Source organism: Juglans microcarpa x Juglans regia, chromosome 6S, assembly GCF_004785595.1.
Source record: "Juglans microcarpa x Juglans regia isolate MS1-56 chromosome 6S, Jm3101_v1.0, whole genome shotgun sequence".
Lineage (NCBI taxonomy): Eukaryota > Viridiplantae > Streptophyta > Magnoliopsida > Fagales > Juglandaceae > Juglans > Juglans microcarpa x Juglans regia.
The window spans coordinates 3,122,613-3,146,699 of NC_054605.1; the positions used below are offsets into that span (position 1 = coordinate 3,122,613).

General features: G+C 37.7%; 1 protein-coding gene and 1 non-coding gene across 4 annotated transcripts; both read right to left on the reverse strand.

Annotated features, from left to right (window-relative positions):
• Positions 1–698: 698 nt before the first annotated feature.
• LOC121236932 lies at positions 699–19,113 on the reverse strand. 3 transcript variants are annotated; one of them, XM_041133449.1, is made up of 5 exons: positions 18,954–19,113; positions 18,606–18,791; positions 17,216–18,051; positions 3,075–3,487; positions 699–1,527 (listed from the first exon to the last, which is right to left on the reverse strand). In XM_041133449.1, exons 2-5 carry the CDS (start codon positions 18,683–18,685, stop codon positions 868–870), a joined length of 1,989 nt encoding a protein of 662 aa, XP_040989383.1. In that variant the 5' UTR covers positions 18,686–18,791; positions 18,954–19,113; the 3' UTR covers positions 699–867. The 3 variants fall into 3 exon arrangements, with proteins under 3 accessions (XP_040989383.1, XP_040989385.1, XP_040989384.1); XM_041133451.1 differs by having other exon boundaries at positions 17,216–18,192; XM_041133450.1 differs by having other exon boundaries at positions 17,216–18,791.
• A 4,499-nt stretch (positions 19,114–23,612) lies between these two features.
• LOC121238003 lies at positions 23,613–23,720 on the reverse strand. The gene has a single exon (XR_005935049.1). It is a non-coding gene; the product is annotated as a small nucleolar RNA R71 (small nucleolar RNA).
• Positions 23,721–24,087: the final 367 nt, after the last annotated feature.

Sequence of the window (24,087 nt, forward strand, 5' to 3'; positions counted from 1 at the left end):
TTACTTAATGAAACGGTGCGTTTTGAGTTTATAAAAAGAGGGGTGTGGTCTGTAAATGATACGGTGCATTTTATGTTGATTCTGTAAGTGAAACGTGGAATTTTATGTGTAATAGATAGGGTGTTTTGAAGGAATGTTAAACGGGGCGTTTTGGGTTTTCTCCTTTAGGAAGGAGTTTGTATTACGGTTAGTATAAAATGGGTGCAGGAAAGGATGTGTGGGTATCTGAGGACTTGATTCTTGTATGTGGAGGTTGGAATTGCCTCGAATAATTCCATTCTTGTTCAATAAGTCTTGTTTGTTTTCATAAAATTTCTTAACTCATCTCATCTCATCTCCTCTAATTATTATAACTTTTTTAAATTCTCACATAAAATAAAATAACCAATTCAACTTTTTCAAATCTCAAAATAAAAATAATATTAAAAAAATATATTTCAACAATATTTTATTTAATTTTTAACTTTCATCTCAACTCATCTCATCTCATCTTATCTGTAAAAACAAACGAGGAAGAGTTTCCAAGAATGTTTCTTTTTATTATGCTTATCTTGTTTTTTCTTGATACTTGACACAAATTCATCGAGGATGCAAATTGTCAAAATTGTATCATTTTAACTGATTTCAAGTTACATACATTTTAGGTTGAAAAGGTTAAGCAATAACTAGACAAAACTGTGTGGGGGAAAAATAGTAAAAAACGATACTTTGTTGTATTGTCGTATTCAGTATAACCATTCTTATGTGCAAAACTTAAAATTATATTTCATTCAGGTGCCTCAATTTTCGTCCACTATGAACTCAACTCTTTGTGCGTTTAGAACAACAGGAGAACCTTTCTTGCTTTTCTCCACAATCTGCTTGATTTTACTGCTGCTCAATTTCATCATCATCCCAATCATTCTTTCCATCTTCATCCACGCCAACATCCTTCAAGTCAAATGCTCTCCTCTTGCTAGAAAAGAACTCCAGAGACGACATGCCGTCATCTATTGTGAGATGTGGCTTGGAACCCCCCATCCCACCATTTTGATGCTTGTATGCATGTTCAACCAATTGATTGAAGCCCTTCTGATGCATATTTTCATAGACCCGTGATGGTAATACCTGGTATTCCGAATCATCTGTCTTAACCAAGTCTATATAAGCCTCACTGTCTGCGTCTAAAAACAGAGGCTGGGCAAGAGGATTGCATTTTTGAGCAATTGAACTTTCTCGGACACTGGAATCCCGTTCACATCTAGAAAACTCCTTCCAAGAATTCGCAGGCCTTGATTGCATGAGGTTTAACTTTCTCTGGCTGTTTTGGAGCGCTGTCTCAAGCTCCAGCACACGATCTTCAAGCCTGGATTGTATAACCTCATGCAGACGCAAGCTCAGTTCTCGTGGTGAAACAGAATAGTTTCCAGAGTGAGGGGTGGAGGTGTCCCTTGCATCTTCATTTGACTTGGGTTGTGCAGCTCGGTCATTGATCATGTCTGCTCTCAATTCACCTTGAGCAAAATCTGCTACAAAGTCCAGGTCAAGCTGCAAATATTTGAAGATCTATTAACAATTTTAAACAAACAGCATAACAAATTCACCTCACTATGAAAAAAAAAAAAATCATGTAATCATACAAATGAGGAGCAATATATCTGTGGCATTTTCGGGAAAATTAGTTTCCATTCTATAAAGTTAATGTTAAGTATGCCCCCACGTGCCAACCATGGTTGCTTCCTTCTTTTCAGATAAAAAAAAAAAAAAAGTCTTTGAAAGGCTGGAACCACCAATAGGGTCCTTGTTATAACAAAATTTGATATTTATGATGTCAGCAACATTAATCTGGCTTACAAGCAATAAGTTTATGCTACCATGTCCATGGAGTGCATACTGAGTAACAGAATACGTCAGTAACTAGATTACCCTACTGAATGACCAACTATAACGTTATTGATTGCCGATGGTAACTGAATCACACAGATGTCATAACATTCTGAGAGTACTTTGATTCCCTTTATAAGGAGATCTTGTGATACCCCCATATCATGTGTAAGGGTAGGTAGTGTATAGGACTCACATTGCTTGGGAAGGAGAAGTTCTTGCTTTTTATAATGTTCCAATGGGTCTCCAATTGTATCATTGACTAGTGATTTTGGAGTATAGGCCATGTTGTTTGGACCTTCCATTTGGGCGTTACAAATGGTATCAAAGCCTATCCCAACCAGAATCTAGGACATGAGCCATGCCACCTACGATAGACTAGCCCGACGAGGACGTCGGGAATTTAAGGGTGAGAGATTGTGATATCCCATATGATGCGTAAGGGTACGTGGTGTATGGGATCTCGCATTGCTTGGTAAGGAAAAAATCTTGCTCTTTATAATGTTCCAATGGATCTCCAATTATATTATTGACTAGTCATTTTGGAGTATAAGCCATGTGATTTGGGTTTTCCATTGGAGCTTACAGATCTCTAGGTCGAACTCGTGGAAAAGTAGGAACTAAACTTGAGGAGAGGGACTGCACCATATCCTGTATTGCAGTCATAGTTTCTACATTTATTTATTAGAAAACTACATCACAAAAGATGAGTCTTTGAACAGATTTTGTAAAGAATCAACTTGAAGTAATTTAAAGTCTGTAATTTAGGTCAATAACATTTAAATAAAATAAAAATTTATGGTAATTACTTGAATTCCAAAATCGGGGACCATTCCACATTAGACAAGTCTGCCCCCCCATTAAGCATTCTGGAAATTTTGAATCCTCGAGAAATCTACTAAAGTTATTTCCCAAAAAACTAGAAGCATCCTTCCTACCAATGAGGGGTTGGATCAAAAGTCTTAAAATAGAAAATGGAATATTAAACTCCAAAGATGTAAGTAGGTTATTGCATCAACATAGTACAATTTGGCATATATCTTGAACAAGGAAAAAAATATTTTTTTCAAACATAATTAAAAAATATATATAAAAGAAAGGGAATGGTACAGCTGAACATCCAGTCCAATCCAAATGTTACAGCAGCATTGACTGGTGAAGTTAAATTATCAACCTGTTATAAAGCATGCAAAGATAAGAGACAGGCTTACCTCAACAAGATCAGAAAGTCTTCTGTCCAAACTAGATGCGTTTATGTTTAGCTCCAACATCTCAAGCTCTGCTTCAATCTTACTCATAGGTTCAGAGCTCTCCTCCACGGTCCAATCATATATTTTTTTATCAGCATACTTTGTTGAACTTGTATGCGGTTCAGTGGAAACTGTTGTTAAAGCCATGTCGTAAGAGTTGTCAGAAGGATTCTGTGATTTATAGTTTTCGTTATCTAGCTCCTTCACTACCACTGAATCTTTCATCTCCAGTTCATCTTGTAGATCTTGTACAAAGTTTTGAGTCTGCTTCAACAACTCTTTCAGATTGTCTACTTCTCTTTTATTTGTCATGATAGAAGATATTATGCCAAGATAAATCCCAAGACCAAATAGAATAATTCCATCTGGTGACCCTGATGAATGTAAGTGTTAACAACACGATATGAATTTTCTTTTTGATATGTTTTTTAAACAGTCGGTTATAAAAAAAAAAGTTCTCATACTAATCAAAACACGATTCAAGTACATAGGAAGTATACATAGGAAGTAAAGGTAAGGGACATAAACGGGCTGCCATGCAAGAGTACAGCACATCAAAGAAGAAAGCTTTGAGATCTTCCATTGTTCTCGTGTTGTCTTCAAAATACTGATAACTAGTCGTCGACCAGCGCAATGCGTGGGGACAATTACCTATCATGCATTAACTGTCGAAATTTTCTGTTATAAAAGAATTTAAAATGCAAGAATCTTCTTATAATGTTGAGGAATGACAATCTTTTATATCTCAACAAACATCAAAATTAATTGGTGATTTCAAAATAGAAGAGTTAAGAGGTGAAGAAGACAAATGAGTAATGAAGAGTCAATAGCTGTAAGGCCCAGTTTTGTTTTTCTTTTTATTTGTGAAGCCCGGACCGTGCATGAGGGCCCAGCCCCTTTCATTATAGGTATGCGAACGACGCCATTTTGTGGGGTAAATTCTCTTCTTCCTCAACTTTTCTTTTCCCTCCCGATTCCTTCTCCCCCTATTTCTCTTTCGGTTTCTTTCCTTTTCTTTCTTTTTTTTTTTCCCCCCGTGTTCCTCTCTCTCCTGTAACCCACTCCCCTTCCCGATTTCCTCTATTGTCGTTGGGTCTGTTTATGAGTCCGAAATTCATGCCCTAAGATTTCTCCATCTGGTTTTCCTCTCCAGTCTGACGCCCTCTCGCTCTCTCACTCTGTTTTCTATTCTCTGCGTTTCTGCTTGGGTTGAAGGTAATGCCTAGCACTTTCTCCATTTCGTTCTCCTCCCATTCTGTTTTTCCCTCTTAATCAGTTTTTTTTTTTCCTCTCGCGCCCCTTCCATTTTTCTGCAGATTGGGTGGTTCTCTTTCTCGCGTTCCTCTATTTCTCTGTAGTTACGGAACCACATTTTGGGTAAATCTCTCCTTTTCTCTTTTCCTCTTTAAGATTTTACATCTCCTTTACTCTTACTTGAAATGGTTTTGAAAATAAATTTTTCTTGTTAGTGCAGCCCGTGAACTGGGGGTTTTCGTTCCGTGCGCCTTGTGTTTGTTGTAGGGCAGAGAGATCAAGTTCTACTCGGTTTCTCATAAACGTTGAGCCTTCACCGTAAGTTTTTCACTTCGTTGAATATGTTATAAATTTTGGTTTGTTGGGTTGGTGTTTTAGAAAAAAAATAGAAGGGAGTTTTGTTGGGCGCCGATTAACATCTAGAAGTGTTGGGATTTTTCTTTTGTGGAGTTGTGAATGGAGAGAATCGTGCAATGTGTAGTGTTGTTTTGGTTAAATTGTTGGTGATTGCTTGGGATTATGCGCTGCTGAAATAAGTGTAATTTATTGATGATTTAAGTTGACATTGGTTTTGATGGTTGTATTGGTAAATATTAAGATTAGTATAAGGTATTTTGGGCTGAAATGCGGACTGTCCAGATTACTATATGGTTGGCTTAGTGAGCTGTTTTTGCTATAATATGGTTTGGGATTATGGGTTTTAATTATTAGATGGACGTTATGTCAATTGTCGTTTAATACTCAGTGTATATATATATTTTCTTTTCTATCGATAGGTGACGAGATTTTTAGGGGTCAAATTCAAGACATAGATAAAACGCTGCAGGAGTCAGGTAAGCGGGGTTCCTATGCTAGGTTTTATACGAGTTAATAAGGCTGAGGTTGAATTTCTGAAAACTTACATATTTTGTGATATAATGGAAACTTGGAAAAACAAAGACCAATCTCAGTCGTTTATTTGCATTATTTATGAAATCTGCGTGAAAAAAGAAAAATATTTCCTGACATGCATTGTGTAGACATGAGCTAAATTCTGTCATGTGATCTCTGAAATCTGAAAAAAGAGCGATATTGAGAATCTGGAAAAAATTGTGCATTTATTTTGAAAGATATTCTGGCTTTTGTTTTCAGTGTGAGTGAACTGGCTGATTCTGTTTTGGTATTCTGTATTATTTTGATATAACATCTGAAAACCTTTAGCATGGTGTACTGCTTTTTTTTTTGTGTCGGACTTTGTCTCTGCTTTGCTCTGCTCTGCTCTGTTTGGGTTGGTACCAACTTCTCTGTGTCTGAGTGTACCCACTTTGGAAACAAAGTGGTTTTATGTGGTCATTCCTATGTGCACACTCAGGGCTCCGAGAGTAATAAGGGAAAGATTCACCTCTTTCTCTGCCTGGTTTGGCCACCGGGGTTAGCACAACCCTACCACAGGGGTGAAACATGGTCTCTGCTCTGTTTTGATGTGATGATGATACTCAGTTTACGTTATGCCAAAGTATTACGGGTTTTACTTGTCTTAAAACCATCGCTCGGTTACCTTTGAAAACATGTTTTGTTCTGCATGATAACTTTGTAAAATATTTTGTTCTGCATACTATACTTTGTAAATGCTCATGTTTGCACGCTAGCATACGTCCTCTGCTTACTGAGTTGTTGATAACTCACCCCCCTTTATTCATAATATTTTCAAATGATGTGGATAGTCCAACTGAGGACCGAGATTAGTTTGGTGAGCATGTTTAAGCTGAAGAGAGGATGTTAAAAGAAGGAATTCTGATGTCCTTCAGATTTAATGTCTCTTAGATTTAATTTTTATCTTGAGTTTAGTAAGACTTGTTAAGTTATCAGTTTGTTTTGTTATGATTACCGGGAGTTTGTGAACTCCTTAGTTTATTTTTGTTCTGTTGCGATAATGACTTTATGGAGTTTTCAAGGTGTTTATTTAGAAGACTTGAGTTTGAGTTTCGATAATAAAGATTTGTTGGAGATTTATTTTAGTTGTGTTGGGAAATGTGTTTATAAGTGATAGGTAGTAATTCTCCAAGCCACCCAGGTTTGGGGCGTTACAATAGCTATAATAAGACGGTCTTTTTTTTTTTTCCTTACTTATAAAAAAATAGGCTTTTTTTCTTTATTGAAAAAATAATAATAAAATGATGGAAGAGTTAAGTGGTGGGAAAGCAAGAGCAAAGTGATGGGAAATCAATAACCACTATAATATGAAAATCTTTTTCTCTCTCTTTTAAATTGGTAATTACAAATGGTAGAAAACCTTTTGTCTTCAATTTTTTTTTTCAAACCTTAACGTCATAAAATCGAGTGAGTTTATTGTGGTAATAAAGGCAATACAATGAAAGGTCTTTCTAGTATGTCAAGGGTTGTAATAGGTCAATAAAATAAAATGAGATGAAATGATGAGGTGTTTCGATAGAATACAAAGAAGATGCTTCAAAAATTATGAAGGTAACAGATTTATTTCACGCCAAATGCATGACATTAAACACATTGGATCATTTTCAGAATAAACTGTTTGTGATCACTCTAAAATTCACCTTTCCAGCAAGCTAATAGATCTACCACCCATCTGTGGATTTTTGAGATCAGCACAAAGAGGCCAAAAACTCCTTGCCACAATAGCTTTTTCACAATGAAGTAAGAGATGATCCATGTTTCCCCTACCCCTTTGCACATACAACACCACTCAATTATCACATGTATCTTCCATATGTCCTCAAAGGTAAAGATCTTTCCTAATCCAGCTGTCCAAACAAAGAAGGCTTCTCTAGGGAGCTCTCACTCCTCCAGATGGACATCAATGGGGAGATAATGCTATTGCAAGAGATCTTTGAAGGTATGATAATTGGATATCAGATATGAGTGCTATCTTAATTCTGGAAATCACCCACCCGTAGGTAGCCCAAGTGGTAAGGGAGAACTGGTGTGCATGTGCCCCATGTCACAGGTTCGATTCCCCATGGGATCAAACTTTGATTTAAGTGGGAGGCCATGGCGGTGGGCTGCTGTGCTAGTCTTCCTGGGGGTTTAGCTTCCATGGGTGAGTCCTAAGGGCTATGTCGTGGTGGTGGTTCATCAGGCAATGCACCACTCTTTACCATACAAAGGGGTCTCTTTCTGTTGGACCGCATCACCTTTGTTTTCCCCAATATGGGTTCATAAATCACAAAACGGCCAGACAGCTGTTAATGATACATTAATTGCTTCTCTGGATATCAACCCTTTGAAAGTCCGTCAGGTTCATTTCAGTACGCCCTACAGGGGAAACTTGGAGTACATCATAAACCTAAAAAAATGAAGCAGCCCAAACTAACCGAGTGGATCGTCAAACCGGTAACTCAGCTTCTCGTGACCTGTATACTGGGTGGGCACTAGAATTGCTTGGCTTGGTTTTTTGGTTGCTTATTCCATTTCTTTAGTTCTCCAATCACCAAGGAAGAACCAAAAAAATAATTCATCAAAGGAAACTAAAGTTTGGTTTGTGCCAATAGAGAATGGAGAGAAGGGCTTAACAGGTAAGACTCCCTTCTCTTTTATAAGTCAAATTTTATTAAATATCAATAGGCGTAGGCCAAGTACAAAGGATATATGCAAGAGAGTCTCTTGCTTGTTTGGATGGAAAACAAAATAGAATTTACTAATTGCAATCTTGACAGCATTTGCATATTTGGTGGCACCATCTCATGAACTAAAGGCTATTTTCTAGCACTGCTTCAAATGCAATGATCGTGCAATGCATTATAGAACAGCTTGTCTTCAAACAGCCTCTTTCTTTCTTTCTTTCTTTTTTATAGATAATCAAGAAATTTTATTTATAGAAGTAGGCAAAACCGAAGTATACAGGAGTATATATGAGAATAACCTAATTAGAGTTTACAATCAAAAGTAGAAGATCATGGACATTTAGCCCATTACAAACAATAACCCCAGCCCATAAGAACAAAGTTTTAAAAAAGAAAACCTTAAGCTCATCCATTGTTCTCTAGCGATCTTCAAAGCTTCTATCATTTCTCTCCCACCAAATGCACTAACACATACATATAGGAACCATTCTCCAAGTCGCTGCCACTTGTGAGTTGCCTCGAAGACCTCTCCAGCTTGCAAGGAAATCCACCAGTCTAAGAGGCATGACCCATAACAATCCATTTATTGCGAAAATATCATCTCACATGGTCTTGAACACTTCACAATGTAAAAAACAAATGATCTACTAATTCATCATACTTCTTACACATACAACACCAGTCCAACACCATTACCCGACGTTTCTTTAAATTATCTATGGTGAGGATCTTGTCCAGAGATGTTGTCCATACGAAAAAAGCTGCTTTTGAAAGAGCTTTTGTCTGCCATATTCCATGGTAACATGGTCATTCCAAGGCTCGTTAGAACTTGGTAAAATGATCTGAATGTGAATTTTCCTTTCTTGGAGGGGCTCCAGCCCATCTTATCTATGGTATAACAGCCTCTTTTGGATATGGCCCATTGCATTTTGCCTTCCCCATCCTGTCTCAAACGAGCAATAAAACCAAGCATAGAATAGATTGAAGGGGTCCATATTCCAGTCTTGTGTCACTCTAATAAAATCCACAACCAATTGAGATCCTTTTAAAAGCTACAAATGATATGCCACCGATGCATCCTTTGTATGAGCAAGGTGGAATTAATACAAGAACACCCCTTCAAGATGTTGATCTCTACACCACCCATCACACCAAAACTTTATCATGGATCCATTGCCCATCTCATATTTGGCATGTCGGGAAAACTCCCCCAACCACTTCTAATATTTTTCCACAGTCCAACCAATATGTACCATTCACCTCATTAGAGCTCCATCCACCCCACCCCATGCCAGATGTGATATTTGTGAGTGGAGTTTATAGAACTTCTGCTGAAGTCCTTACTGATAGATTGAAGACGATGTTGGGGAAGATCATCTCCAAATATGAAAGCGTGTTCATTCGGGGAAACAAATTCTAGATTCGGTTCTTATTGCCATGTTTAGACAACTGAATTATAATGGGGGAGTTGGGTGTTCTCTTTGAATTGGACCTAGAGAAGGTGTATAACCACATGAATTGGGAGTTTTTTTATGCATATATGTTGATGAGGTGTATATTTAGGGAGAAGTGGTGTAATTGGACAATTAACATCCACGGTGTGTTCCTACTTATCAAAAAAAAAAAAACATCCATGGTGTGTTTCTCAGTACTGGTTAAAGGCTCTCCCATGAGTTTCTTCGATAAAGCACGGGGCTGAGATAGGAAGATTCCTTTTTGATTTTATTGTTTGTTATTGTTATGAAGGCTCTCAGTATTGAGTTAATGAGGTTATTTTATCAAACTTAGCTATTCTAGATAAAAATTTAGATAGACCATTGAGAATGCTTTTATACAAAATCATAAAAAAACTACTTCAATTCAGTCCAAAAGCCACAACTTCAATTTAAAATAAAAGGAGTGCCAGACACAATCAAGAATAGACCAGCAATCTAATTCACTAGAAGTTCAACATATTTTCTAGCATAGAGAGTTCCATCAGATATTTTATCAAGACCTTTGCATAGTAGAGATACAAGGAAGCATTTCCGTTAGCTTGTTCCCATTAGCTAGAAATGTGCCACCAAATACAGATGAACTCACTATCTAGATTCATATGAATCAGAAGTATCCAAATCCTTGCTTCATACAGAGCAAGGACCATAGTTGCATAAAAACAGAAGGTTTTCTAAATTCTTAAGCTGGGCATTTGCATTGAAAGCTTTGCAGGATTGATGTTGCCACTGCATCTGATATAGAAATGTTTAATTGTACCAAATTATGATTTTTTGGCTGTAGTTTGTTCAAAAAGTACTTATGAATGGTTGGGGTTTAGTTAAATAGGAGTTTGGGAAAAGACATTTGTAAGACTTGAAGGGGTTTTGAAATTGAAGTCCAAGATTCTGGGAGACAAATCAAACTAAGAGTAAAACAGAGAGAGAAGAAGAAAAGGATAAATGTCTTTGCAACCACACCTTAAAGATGCTTTAAAAGCTGCATGAAAAACTTTCTCAATCTCTGAATAAAGAGACAAATTAAAAGGCTTTATACAGGCTGCTGAGCAGGAACTAAGCTGTGCTATTGTGGTAGGTGTGCACAATACTACTCCAGAACCTATAATACAGTACCGAATGTCATTTCCAGGAATCTGAAAATTTGACTTTATAAAATAAATAAACCCATTAACTCTCTTGATTTTTTTTATTACATAATCTTCTCTTTAATGCATCCAACATTTCTTACAAAAGATCCAGCCTGGAAGCAGCTTGATGTAAAACTATTGTAATACCCAAATTAGTAAAGAAAAGTGGTGAATGAAATATCACATTGCTTGGGAGGGAAAAGTTCTTACCCTTTGTAATGATTCCAATGGGATCCAATTGTAACATTAACTAATCAGTCTAAAGTATAGGTCTAGATGCGGCTTGGACTTTCTTTGGGTCATTATACATGGCATCAAAGACAAACCCAATCAGAAGTGAGAATTGAGTTGTTACCTATATAATGAAATGGCCTGACAAGGACATCAGGGATTTCCCCTAAAAGTTTCTGGGCCTTTATTATGATTTCAAGGGGCTCCAATTGTAATAGTGATTAGTCTTTTTAAAGTACGGTATGGATGTGGCTTTAGTTTTCTATGGGTCATTACAACTGTGTGTATATTTACATATATATATGAGGATGCAATTGTAACATTAACCATTCATTTTGGAGTATAGGTCTAGATTTGGCTTGGGCTTTCTTTGGGGTGCGAAAAATATACATATTCCCCAATAAATTAGGTTGGATAAGGATTCACCAAATAAAAAATAATGATATGTCTTGCCTATGAATTGCAGAGAAAGTAAATGAGGAAAAGAGATTAGTTTTAAATTTAAAAGCATGGACACACACTGGCTCACTAAATTCTTAAGATTTCATGCTGTAAGAACCCATTTGCGTAAAGAGAAGGGTGCGCATCTGATGGGGAAGTTACCGGAAGTTTCTTCGACTTGTGGGGTGGCACAGAAGGGTGCGATGGACCCCTCTGGGTTGACTCCATCCATCACGACGGTAATAATGACGTCGTCGGCGTCTGTGGAAACGTCGTTCTCGCATGAAGTTACAGAGGAGAGAACTGGTATGTCTTCGGGAGGATCACCGGCTCGTGGGGTGGCACAGAAGGGTGCGACGGACCCATTTGGGTTGCCTCCGGTCATCACGACGACGATAATGTCGTCACCGGCCTCTGTGGAAAATTCTATCCCGCGAGAGGCTACAGCGGAAAGGATGGGAGAGTTGTTGGGTGGGTTGAAACACGGTGAACAATCACAGAACTTGCCGGCAGTAAGTTCTGGGCCACCCCTGGTGTCCTCAACTGCCCAAATAGTGTGTTTGACACTGGAACTTTCTCCAGCTGCCGTGAAACTTAGTTTGGAGGACCATCATAGTAGGGGAAGGCTGGGTAATTCAGAGGACAGTGCAATGGAAGGTATTTTGGTGGTTTGTGACCCTCCAAATAGAGGGGAGATGATGATCGAAGGAAGGGTGAATACAGTGAGGGGCAAATGCCCTGTTGAGGGGATAGAACCCACTCCATTGAAATCTTTTCATCCTAGGGTTTTAGATTGGGTAATACAAACAGCAATGGAGATCAAACATCTTGTTGGGATACATGTGTGGGGTTTGAAGATGAATTTTTGGCTTTACTCACATCTGTTGAAGTTGCAAATACACATACTAAAGTTGATCCCTTGCAGGCTTTGGACAAAAAGAGAGAGAGAGAACTTAAGAGGCTTATGTGGGATATGAATGATGATGGAGGGGAGCGTAGTTCTTGTCGGGGGTGTGGGAAGGGAAGGGCTACGATGGTTTTGTTATGAAACCAAAAATTATATCTTGGAACATAAGGGGGCTGAACGAGCAGGCCAAACGACTCCAAGTCAGAAACTTACTTCGACAATGGCAGGGTGATATCATTTGCCTGCAAGAGACCAAACTTGAACTAATTACAAGGCAAATAATTCGTAATTTGTGGAGGCAGCATGTTGGATGGTCGTATCTACCTTCCAAAGGAGCATCGGGTGGTGTTCTTATTATGTTCGATAAAAGAGTGGTGGAAAGAGTAGAGGAATGTGTGGGTGAATTCACTGTGGCGTGCTCATTTGTAAATGTAGAAGATGGGTACCGTTGGGCATTTGCAAGTGTATACGGTCCGAATGGTGACTCAGAAAGAAGCTTATTGTGGGAAGAATTGGCCGGAATCCTTAGTTGGTGGGAATTACCAAGTTGTATAGGGGGGAGACATCAATGTATCTCGTTTCCCGAGTGAACGGTCAGGTACAACCCACATCACTCCCGCTATGAGGGAATTCTCTAGTTTCGTTTCAGAACAGGAGCTCATGGATATTCCACTAACGGGAGGCTTATATACTTGGTCCAACACTCAGGATATCCCTTCTTGGTCAAGAATCGATAAATTTTTTTTAACTTCAGATTGGGAATCACACTTTCCTGAAGTTATTCAAAGACGATTACCTAGAGTTTGTTTCGACCACTTCCCTATCCTTTTGGATTGTGAAGGCATCCAAGGAGGCAGAAGGTATTTCAAATTTGAAAATATGTGACTTAAATCTGACAGTTTTGTAGACAGGGCCAGGCAATGGTGGTCTTCGTATGAATTTCAAGGATCTCCAAGCTACATTATGGCAAGGAAACTAAAAGCGCTAAAATTTGACTTGAAGTTATGTAATGAACAAGTGTTTGGCAATATTATATTACAGCAACGTTCCCTTACGGAGGAGTTACAAGGCCTGGAGGGGGAGGAGGAGGCAAGAATTCTGAACGAAGCTGAAAAAGTTCGCAAGAGACAGTTAGTTACAGATCTTGAACGAGTATTACTAATGGAAGAGACATCTTGGAGACAGAAATCTAGGGCTTTATGGCTTAAGGAGGGAGATAGATGCACAAAATTCTTTCATGGGGTGGCTAATTCGCGTCGGAGGATCAACGCTATAGATACTTTAATGGTTGATGGTGTAGTTTTTTCAGATCAGCCAAGTATTGAGGAGCACATGGGACAATATTATGAACATCTCCTAACCGAACAACAATCTTGGAGACCGTTAGTAGAAGGGTTGACTTTCTCAGCTTTAGATCAAGAGGGTGCAGAGTGGTTGGAGAGGCCCTTTGAAGATGATGAAGTATGCAAAGTTGATTGTGGCATGGCTAGTGATAAGGCCCCTGGCCCTGATGGTTTTACCATGGGTTTCTTCCAAACCTGTTGGGAAGTGATCAAGGGTGATCTTATGCTGGTTTTTCAAGAGTTCCATTTTTATGCTAGTTTTGAAATAAGCCTCAATGCCACCTTCTTAGCACTCATACCAAAAAAGGTGGGGTCAGTGGATGTTCGTGATTATCGTCCTATTAGCCTTGTGATTGGGATCTGTAAGATCCTCTCCAAAGTGCTAGCAAACCGATTGAGTACGGCGATGGAGAAGTTAATCTCGAAGCCACAAAACGCATTTGTTAAAGGTAGACAAATCCTTGACTCGGTTCTAATTGCAAATGAAGTGTTCGACGGATGTCTCAAATCTCAGGAACTTGGGTTAATCTGCAAACTAGACATGGAAAAAGCCTATGATCATGTCAACTGGAAATTTCTGCTCTATTTACTTGAAAGATGTGGTTTTGGAGAAAGATGGAGGAAATGGATAGAGTTTTGTATCTCAACAGCTCGATTCTCTATCTTGGTGAACGGTTCTCCAGCGGGCTTCTTTAACTCCTCTCATGGGTTGAGACAGGGAGACCCGCTATCACCATTACTCTTCCTATTTATCATGGAAGCCCTCAGTAAGATGATTGTAGGTCTTGTGGAAGGCGGCTCTCTCCACGGTTTCCCGGTGGGGAATGGTTCTCTTAATATTTCTCATTTGCTGTTTGCTGATGACACTCTTATATTCTGTGGAGCAAATCTTGGGCATATCCAATCTTTTAGGGCTCTACTTCTTTGTTTTGAAATCGTTTCGGGTTTGAAAGTTAATTTGGCAAAGTCTGAGATGGTGCCAGTGGGTAATGTTCCTGATGTGGCAACTCTAGCCTCTCTCTTGGGGTGTAAGGTATCTTCTCTACCTCTTCAGTACCTTGGATTACCATTGGGTGCCTCCTTCAAATCAAAGCAAATTTGGGATCCAGTGGTTGAAAAGGTGGAGCGTAGGCTGGCATCTTGGAAGAAGTTGTATTTATTGAAAGGTGGTAGGCTTACATTGATTAAAAGTACTCTCTCTAACCTACCCACCTATTTTTTGTCATTGTTCCCACTCCCAGCAAAGATTGCCAACCGTATTGAGAAGTTACAACGTGATTTCTTGTGGAGTGGGTTGGAGGATGAGTTCAAGTTCCATCTGGTCAATTGGAACACGGTATGCATTCCAGTTTCTGGGGGTGGTTTGGGAATTCATAATTTGATGAAATTCAATCTAACTTTATTGGGTAAATGGCTATGGCGGTACCAACAAGAACGGGGGGTTTTGTGGAAGTCTGTTATTGATGTACAGGTTGGGAAAGCATGGGGTGATTAGTGCTCGAATGAGGTACGTGGTTCACATGGGATAGGGTTGTGGAAAAACATTAGGAAGGGTTGGGAGATTTTTAGGAGACAGACACATTGTTGTGGGCGATGGCTCTCGCGTCAAATTTTGGCATGATAAATGGTGTGGGGAAAGTTGTCTCAAAGACACGTTCCCCGCTATTTTTGAGTTAGCACGAGTAAAGGATGCAGCGATAGCGGACCTTTTGGCTTTTTCTAATGGCTCCCCTCAATGGAATATGAACTTCACTAGGGCAGCCCAAGATTGGGAGTTGGAGGTTATTTCAGACTTCTATGCAACTTTGTATTCAGTACGTATGACTGAGGGTATGATGGATAGGATGTTTGGAGCCCTTCCAAAAAAGGTAAATTTACGGTCCGATCATTTCACAGAGTTTTATCAGACCCGGGTAGACTCTCATTCCCATGGAAGAGCATCTGGCAGACCAAAGCTCCTTCAAAAGCAGCTTTTTTTGTTTGGACAGCAGCTTTGGACAAAATTCTCACCACGAATAATCTCAGGAGACGTCGATTAATGGTATTAGACTGGTGTTATATGTGCAAGAAAGATGGCGAATCTGTTGATCATTTGTTTCTACATTGCGAGGTGGCTAGGACTCTTTGGGATGATTTTTATTCAGGACTTGGTTTATCATGGGTTATGCCCTACAGATTGTTGGACTTTCTAGCATGCTGGAGAGGCCTTCGAGGAAATACACAAGTTGCAATAATATGGAAAATGGTCCCTATATGTATGCGTTGGTGTATTTGGCGGGAGCGAAATGATAGAAGCTTTGAAAACCAAGAGAGAACAATGGAGGAGCTGAAAGTTTTTTTCTTTAAGACATTGTTTTCTTGGGCGGGGGCTATTGTTTGTAATGGACTTAATGTCCATGATTTTCTTCTTTCAATTGTAAATTATAGATAGGTATTTCTCATGTATACTTCTTATGTACTTGAGCTTTGCCTATTATTATGAATAAAACTTCTTGATTACTTATTAAAAAATAAAAAACCCATTTGCTCATTAAAATTCCCTCAATTTAGAAAATAATTTTAAAAAATCTGAAAAAATAATCTCAAATAGCTGGAGAAAAGGACAAAGAACCCAAAGGTCTGAAGGCTCGGATTACTCTCAATGTTGTCTGAGAGGCAATAAAAACTCTGGCAATGCAGAGACTTGAGGCCAAAGTCAAGGTGGCTGTTGTTGGGAGCTTGCTGTCTTCTGAGGAGGTTTCAAGTTCTCTGCACCTTCTTAGTAATATGATGCTCATGTTCAGGCCACAGGGAGAATGACTTCTTGCAAGTTCTAACAGACTGTGTTTAGGGGGCAACATTTCAGCACAATTGCATAACCTAAGGATGATCGTATGGACTGTATAAGTTCTGCCAATTAGGAAACCATTGAACTAGGGAACCACTAAACCAAATTGAACAAGACCCAATGCTTGAAATACTCTTGTGCCACTGCTAATGTATATACCACTGAATTTGGCGGAGAAAACACTGGTAGAAACTTAGATTAAAAAAGGAAGAATAAAACTGAAAAAGCTTCATACAAACTTGTTCTTTTAAAATTAAACCAGCTTCATAAAAACTCAAGGACATAAATTAATATTCTAAGACACCGGCAAGAAACTAGAAGACTTCTGGGAGGGCCCTAATTAGGCTATGGACTGAATTTCTCTCTTATATCTCCAATTGTGCACTTTCTGGAATATTGTGCTCTGCCCCATATGGAAAATGGAATTGATCTACAAAGTGTTAACAGTCTTCATAGTAAACTAGTAACTGCAGAGGATATTCTCAATCTACCAGAAGTATTTGAGGCTTCAGCAATCAATGCAAAATTTTGCTTCGTTTTAGTTTTCTCATTTTCTTGGGCTTTCCAACAGAGGAATTCTATGTGTAAAATATGATTTCATGACAGTGACTCTGTTCCCAGTTTCTATATAATAATAAGAAGAAGCCCTAATGCTTTCCTTTGCTTTCAAGCATCACATATTTGGTTAGAAAGAAAATGAAGGGGAGGGGACTTTTTCAAAAACTTATAACAAAAACAAAGACAGAACAATTGACATGAAATCAAACAAGCATGCTACTCTTGGGGACCTGAAGGTCTGAAAAAAATCTTAGCAATCAAAATGAAGATTATTCCCTCATTTAATGAAATAACATTTAGTGCATAAGATAGAACAAAAGAATCAAGGAAATGGGAACCATACCTTCTTGTGAACGGGCATGTATGTGCTTTCCACCGACCATTTTGATGGAGCTGCTCAACCTTCCACTCCCACACGTTCTGGACTTTTTCATCTTAGTCAAGAACTCCAAAGACCCGATTGTTGGTAGCAGAGGAATGCCATACATATTTTCATTCTTAACAAAACAGGCTTCTCCAAGCACCTTGTCTTCCTCGAATCCAATTTGTGCATTTTGAAAATGAGCATTTGCTATGCTTAATATTCCACTTCCATCGGTAACAAATAATGGCCCCATAGATTGTGTGGATGGTGATGGAAGAGAACTAAATATATAGTTTTCCATTTCAGCATGTTCCTTGCATAGTTGAGCCACAAGACAACTTCCCGAGGAACTTAGAGGCTTAATAAAATGACCATATGAACGTTTAGTTCTAAGAGAGCTTCTCGAAGAACCATGAAAAGAACACATCCCAGCAGAAGGAACCCGTAATGTATAAGCAGAATTATCACCGATATCACCACTTGACCTATTTCCAGCCTCATGCTCCACAATATCATCATTTGTTGGGCATCTTGGCGGTATGCTGGATACAGACAGTACATTTCTATCTTCATATATGTCTATACATCCCAATCTTTCAACATCAGACCCACTAGTGGAAGCCACTTCTGCTGCCAAAGCACCATCTACTCGGTATACATCTGAAAGCCTTCCATCAGAAACCCCTTTCCTCTCCTTAGAAATATGATCTCCTAGTTTCTTTCTATGTGCAAATCTATGGGAGGAACAATCAGGGAATTTGGGTTTCCTGCAGTTCCGGTCCCCAGGGGACAGTTCTGGTAAGCTATTACCATCACTTGAAAGATTTCGCAAATACTTAGCTAAACATCCAGCACTAGCTGCAACAGCAACCACCCACAAATCCATTTCCACTCTCCCTTCAACAGATATGAACTACCCAAATTCCACAATGGGTATTTTTCTCCTTATTTTAATTCTCAGCATAAAAATCCCAAAGCAAACAATTGCCATGAGTCCAAAATCTAGAAACCAGAATCTAAGAATCAAAGACCCTCGAACCAAGCAGGGAAAAATCATAACATTGAATACTTAAAAAACCACTTCCGAAATAAATCAAAACCCAATTCCAGGAAACAGGTCTTAGGAGTATCTCAGTTTTTAGCATCAATTTCTAAAGACACCATCTTGTATTTCTTGAAACAGGAAACCATGCTCTAAGCTGAGAATGAACCAAAAGAATTCCAAATTGATCTAATAATAATAATTAGAGAAAAAAATATCTCAAACCAACAAATTATAAGAAATCAAGAAAACCAGCCACGTAAACTGAAGAACCCTTCTGTGGACAGATAACAGAGTTCCAAACTTCCAATAAGAACGTACAAGCACCTTGTCAAGAACAACCACTCCATAATAGGCCCAATGGGGTCCGACCTAAATAGTACATGGAAACCAATCAAAGAATACATCCCATTTCCTCAGAGAACTCCTCCATATATCAAAACACAGCAACATTCCCGGGAAAGCAGGAGGTATAAAAAAATCAGAACAATAGTCGTTTGAACAGCCTCTGCCCTGCAAAACCCATCAATGAAATCAGTCTATTTCGCCAAATACCAGAACACCATAAACGAAGTTGTCGAGCTGAGAGGAAAAAAAAAATATTGAGAGAGAGAAATAAAGAACAGGGATGTGAATGGCTCAGTAAGATCCTGACATTCGAAATGAAAGGCTTACTTTTAAGAATCTGGGAGCTGTGTGAAGGAAAATCTAGAAGACCAAACTTTCGAAGACGAAGTTGTTAGATCTCGCTGGCTGGGTTCCCCGGAAGAACAATGTCCGTTGCGACGTTATCTTCAGACAGATACAGGCACGAGTTTTTATGAATTGGAAACAAGGATTATGTAAAGAAAAAGTATTCATGTCAGCCCCTGTTTGGCATCAGCCTAAACACACCTCACGTATCGGTCAAAACACACTCCACATATCAACCGGTTTTATCGTCTAATTTTTTTCCTCTCTTTATAATGGACAATTTGATGTGAGAAAACATTTGAGAAGAGAGAAGTGAGAGACGTTGAGAGATAGAGAGTGAGATCTTAATGAGAGAAAACACTTGAAGAGAACTGATAAGAGAGATTTGATAAGAAAGAACTAATGAGAGAGAGAGCTTGAGGAGAGAGAGTTGAGGAGAGAGAGCTTTAGGAGAGAGGAAGAGGTCGAAGAGAGAGAAAAATTGATGAGAGAGAGAGGTGATGAGAGAGGGAGGTTGAGGAGTGAGAGAGGTCGAAGAGAGAGAAAGCTTGATGAGAGAGAAATGATGAGAGAGAGAGAGCTTGAGGAGTGAGAGAAGTTGAAGAGAGAGAAAGCTTGATGAGAGAGAGAGCTTGAGGAGAGAGAGACGTAAACGAGAGAGCTTGAGAAGAGAGAAGCATCTGACATTTAAAAAAAAAAGGGACACACGTAAAGTGTGTGGAGAGTGTAATGCTACAGTAGGCTGATCCATAGTACTACTCTTATGAAAATGAGAAAAATGATAAACACCTCATTTTTCACAATATATTATACAATCATATTTTAAAATAAAAAATAATTTAATAAAATAATTTATAAGAATAACATTACTTTATAAAAATATTATCACTTAAAATATATGTTATGAGATGTGTATACCATCACTTAAAATATATGTTATGAAATGTGTTGTGTGGATAACATTGTTCTAGAAATAAAACATAATAATAAAATCAATATTTCTTTTTCTAATTTTCGTTTATTTATGAGTTTTTTTTTTTAAAAGAAAGATAGTAAAAAACAGCCAATATACTTTAAATTTCAAATTAAAATTAATTAGCCATTTTGATATTAAGAATATCTTAAAATATCTATAAATAGTGATAAAATAATTTGTAAGTAGTAGTAATAATAATGAATCGTAATGAAGTAGTTTCAAAATATTTGAAAATAATTATATTCAAAAACAGGTCCTAAGTGATAGATTTAGAGAAAAGAAACATAAAAAAATGATGGGAGTATTTAGTCAAAAGGTTAATCTAATAATTATTGACAAATACTTGTTCCATGATAGAAAATTAAAATATATATATATATATATATATATATAAACTTGTGTGTATCAATGGGTACGTTAAGTTATAAATTTTTTATGTTAAAAATGATCTGTTAAGGACATGTTTCACACCACCAATTACACGGCTGACCTACAATAAATGAGATGACGACATCGAGTGCTCAATGGAACTCTGATGCCTAATTTAGAGATAAGTGGTCTCAATATAAATATATGAATGAATCATAAATATGTTACATTTAGCTGTTATTTATAGAAGTATGAAGGTGTTGATAACGGCTAGTTCCAAAGTTTATCTTGGATAACTCTCGAATAAATTGATAGGATAAATTTCATGATCTATAAGAGGTGTGTCCATAGGTTCAGTCTTTGGACTTGCATATTAACCCCAATTCTTAAAGCCTTAGACTTAAGCCCTCCAATATATGGATTTATTCTTCTGATACCCTAAATATCCCTTCCAGTGATCTTATTTATATACACCAATTTTTAAACTTGCTTGTACAATTCTCTTAGAAACATAACATTTCTCATAATTGTTATACACAAATCTAATCTTTGTTATTCTTTTGACTGGATTAGGATATGTAAAATTCTTGTCAAAATTTTAAATCCTAATTTTGAACAATTTTTTTAGAATATTTATCTAAATGTTATTATTTTCAATCCAAGGATGCTTTGTATCAAATTCAAAATAAGTGAAGGATATGGAATCTCCCCAAAGACCAAACAATTAAAAAGAATAGAAATAATATTTTCAATTTTAGGGTATGCAATTATTTTTAAAAAATTGAGTAAATCTAAGATCTTTATGAAAAAATCATTTTTTCTAATGGTAGATGTCATTTTTTTAAAGTGAGTGCACAAAACTTGCATTTTCTAAAATTGTATCTAGCATTACTTTAAAAAGAAAAAATAATCCCATTTATTACTCTTTTATTTGGTAGCAATAAATTTCTTGGAGTGACTACATAATAAATGAAAATGTCAAAGTTTAGCCTTATTTTTTATGACCTTTTTATTTTTAAGTGAATTTCCAATTTGTAGTTTATATTTCCCTATGTTAGTTATTTTATTTTATTTCTTAATATTAATTTTCTATATTTAATGAAGTGGTTTGATAATTGGGCATTCTATATCCTGTAAATTGACAATTGTGTCTTTTTACATGTGCCATTCTACAATTGATTATGACATGGATTTTTTTTCTTACATAAAACTCAAAATTTAAAATTAGGTTAAAAACAAAATCAATCCCTAAGTTTTATTATCGGAAAGCACACTAACTTTCTAATTTTAACACTTTTAATTGTTGAACTCGAGACTTTTTGCAATTAACAATTCGTTTGTTTTCAAAAAACATCTCATCTCATCTCACTTCATCATTATAATTTTTCTAAATTTTCACACAAAATAAAATAAACAATTCAACTTTTTCAAATCTCAAAATAAAAATAATATTAAAAAATATATTCTATCAATATTTTATTCAACTTTTTAACTTTAATCTCATCTCATCTTATCTCATCTCTAAAAATAAACACTTTTAAATCCTTTTATCGAATCTCGTTAGATCAACTAACAATTCGGTGGTATAAAAAAATCTAACAATACGGTTGTCACGTGTCAACTAGTGAGAAATGAACATGTGGCCCAAACTGTCAAGATAACGACCTTATTAAAAAATAAATAAAAGAACAATCTGGATTAAAGATAAATGAGTACATTAGATATAGTGTGGAGTGTCTAAATATTATATAATTATTTTTTTAAAAAAATGAAATATATTATTAAAAAGTTAATTTCTTTTATGTAAATTTTATATTGCAAGAGGAGACGAGACTACCGTGAGCCGGGAAAAAGTCAATGGCTTCATACCTACCGTGCCAAACCCCCAGCATGAGAGACATTCTATACAAATGCCACATGTCAAGTAGGGTTGGGTGGAGTAAAGTTCTATAAAAAATCTCAACGGCCAAACATTAATAATTGGTTTTTTTGGTTGCTGTCGAAGGGGTGATTTTATCTAGGAGTCGCTACACTACACCAAGCCAGCACGTATTTTCTTTACGAAGTGGTACCACGTGTTTCTGGAAAGTAGAAAGCAAAGCCAAAAGCTAGAAGCCAGAATTGGCCATAAACAGCTTCTGATATTTCTTCTTTTTCGTGTGATTATTTCAGATAAGATTAGGGGTGAATTCGGTCCGCTCCAATATATCTTGAGGAAGTTTTGTGGATCAGACATGACTTATTCAGTCCAAGGGTTTTCTATCTTGGATTGGACTGAAATGTATAAGAATCGGTCTCATTTGGTCCATGTCTTCTAAAAATCTATTCGGTCCATTTGAAATGTCATTTTAGCTTTCAGGAACCAGTTTAGAAACCCCACAATGAATTATCAATCAAATAAAGCAAAAAAACAAAATGGCGTTGTTTGATGTTTGCTGTGTATATTGTAAATTAGTTAAAAAAATACAAGATTTCTCCCATCAACGAAAAAATACACAGATTCCATAAAAAAAAAAAAAACATTTGAAACCATAAGTTTGGGATGCGATGGTGACGTGGGGACGAGCTCACCGCGAGAGAGAGCTGATGATGCCGTCGACGAGTACCATGTCGTCGGCGAGGAGCGGCTCTCGTGGTCTGGCATGTGGCGGTGATGTGGGGAAGTCGCGAGAGAGAGCGTGCGAGGGAGAGAAGGGGCTGCGTCGAGATCTGGGGGAGGAGATTTGGCCGACAAGCGGCTCTTGTGGTGGTCTGGGATGCGGCAGTGACGTGGGGAAGCTGCGAGAGAGAGCGTGCGAGGGAGAGAGGGGGTTGCGTCGAGATCTGGGGGAGGAGATTTGGCCGACGAATGGCTCTCGCGATTGTCTGGGATGCGGCGATGCGACTGGAGGGGAGAGGAGAGGGAGAGGGAAATCACAGAGGAGGGGCTGTGGCTGGAAGGGAGAGGGGAGAGAGAGAGAGAGGGGGAAGAAGGGAAAATAAGGATCTAGGGTTTCCTTTGAGTATTTAATCTAGGCCCTTCATCATCTAGGATTTTTAACCTAGATTCAAGTTAGAGATTAAACACTTTAAAATAATTAACAAAAATATGTGCACATTAGAGAGTTTGAGGAAGTAGTTGTGACGTTTCATAGTCAAAATGCAACTGATGACGTTGTGAGACTTAAGTTCTTTCCTTTCTCTTTGAAGGATAGAGCCAAGAGTTGGCTATACTCGTTGAGACCACGATCTATTGGGTCATGGAATGAGATGACTCGGATCTTCTTTAATAAATATTTTTCTCAACATAAGATCAACGCTTTAAAAAGGTAAATCTCCACATTTGCACAAAAGGACAGTGAGACTTTGTATCAGTCTTGGGAGAGATTTAAGGAGTTGTTGAGTATGTGTCCTCACCATGGGTATGAGAATTGCACTTAGTGAGCTATTTTTATGAGGGACTTACACCTAGAGAGTGCCAATTTGTGAAGATGATGTGTAATAATGAGTTCTTACAAAAAGATCCTGATGAGGCTATAGAATACCTCAATGAGCTTGTTGAAAAAGCTCACACTTGGATTGAACCTAGTGCTACTGAGAGCACAAATAGGTCACTACCTGTAGGAAACCTAAATGGTGGTTGAATTTACCATTTCAGGAAAGAAGAAAACCTAAAGGCTAAGGTTGAGATGCTCACTAGGGAGCTAGAGGTGTTAAAGACTAAGAACTTAAAGCCAACACACATGGCTAATCATGCAAAGTCTTTTGGACCATGTTTTGTATGTAGTGGGG

What these genes read in the sequence shown, in the direction of transcription:
- LOC121236932 (XM_041133449.1), bottom strand. Translation starts at nt 18,685, where the DNA reads ATGTATTCTTTGATTGGTTTCCATGTACTATTTAGGTCGGACCCCATT. An exon ending in GAGTGGTTGTTCTTGACAAG is followed by an intron (nt 18,052 to 18,605) that starts GTGCTTGTACGT and finishes AAATCTTTCAAG; the next exon opens with TGATGGTAATAGCTTACCAG. An exon ending in ACATGCCCGTTCACAAGAAG is followed by an intron (nt 3,488 to 17,215) that starts GTATGGTTCCCA and finishes TACATTCATCAG; the next exon opens with GGTCACCAGATGGAATTATT.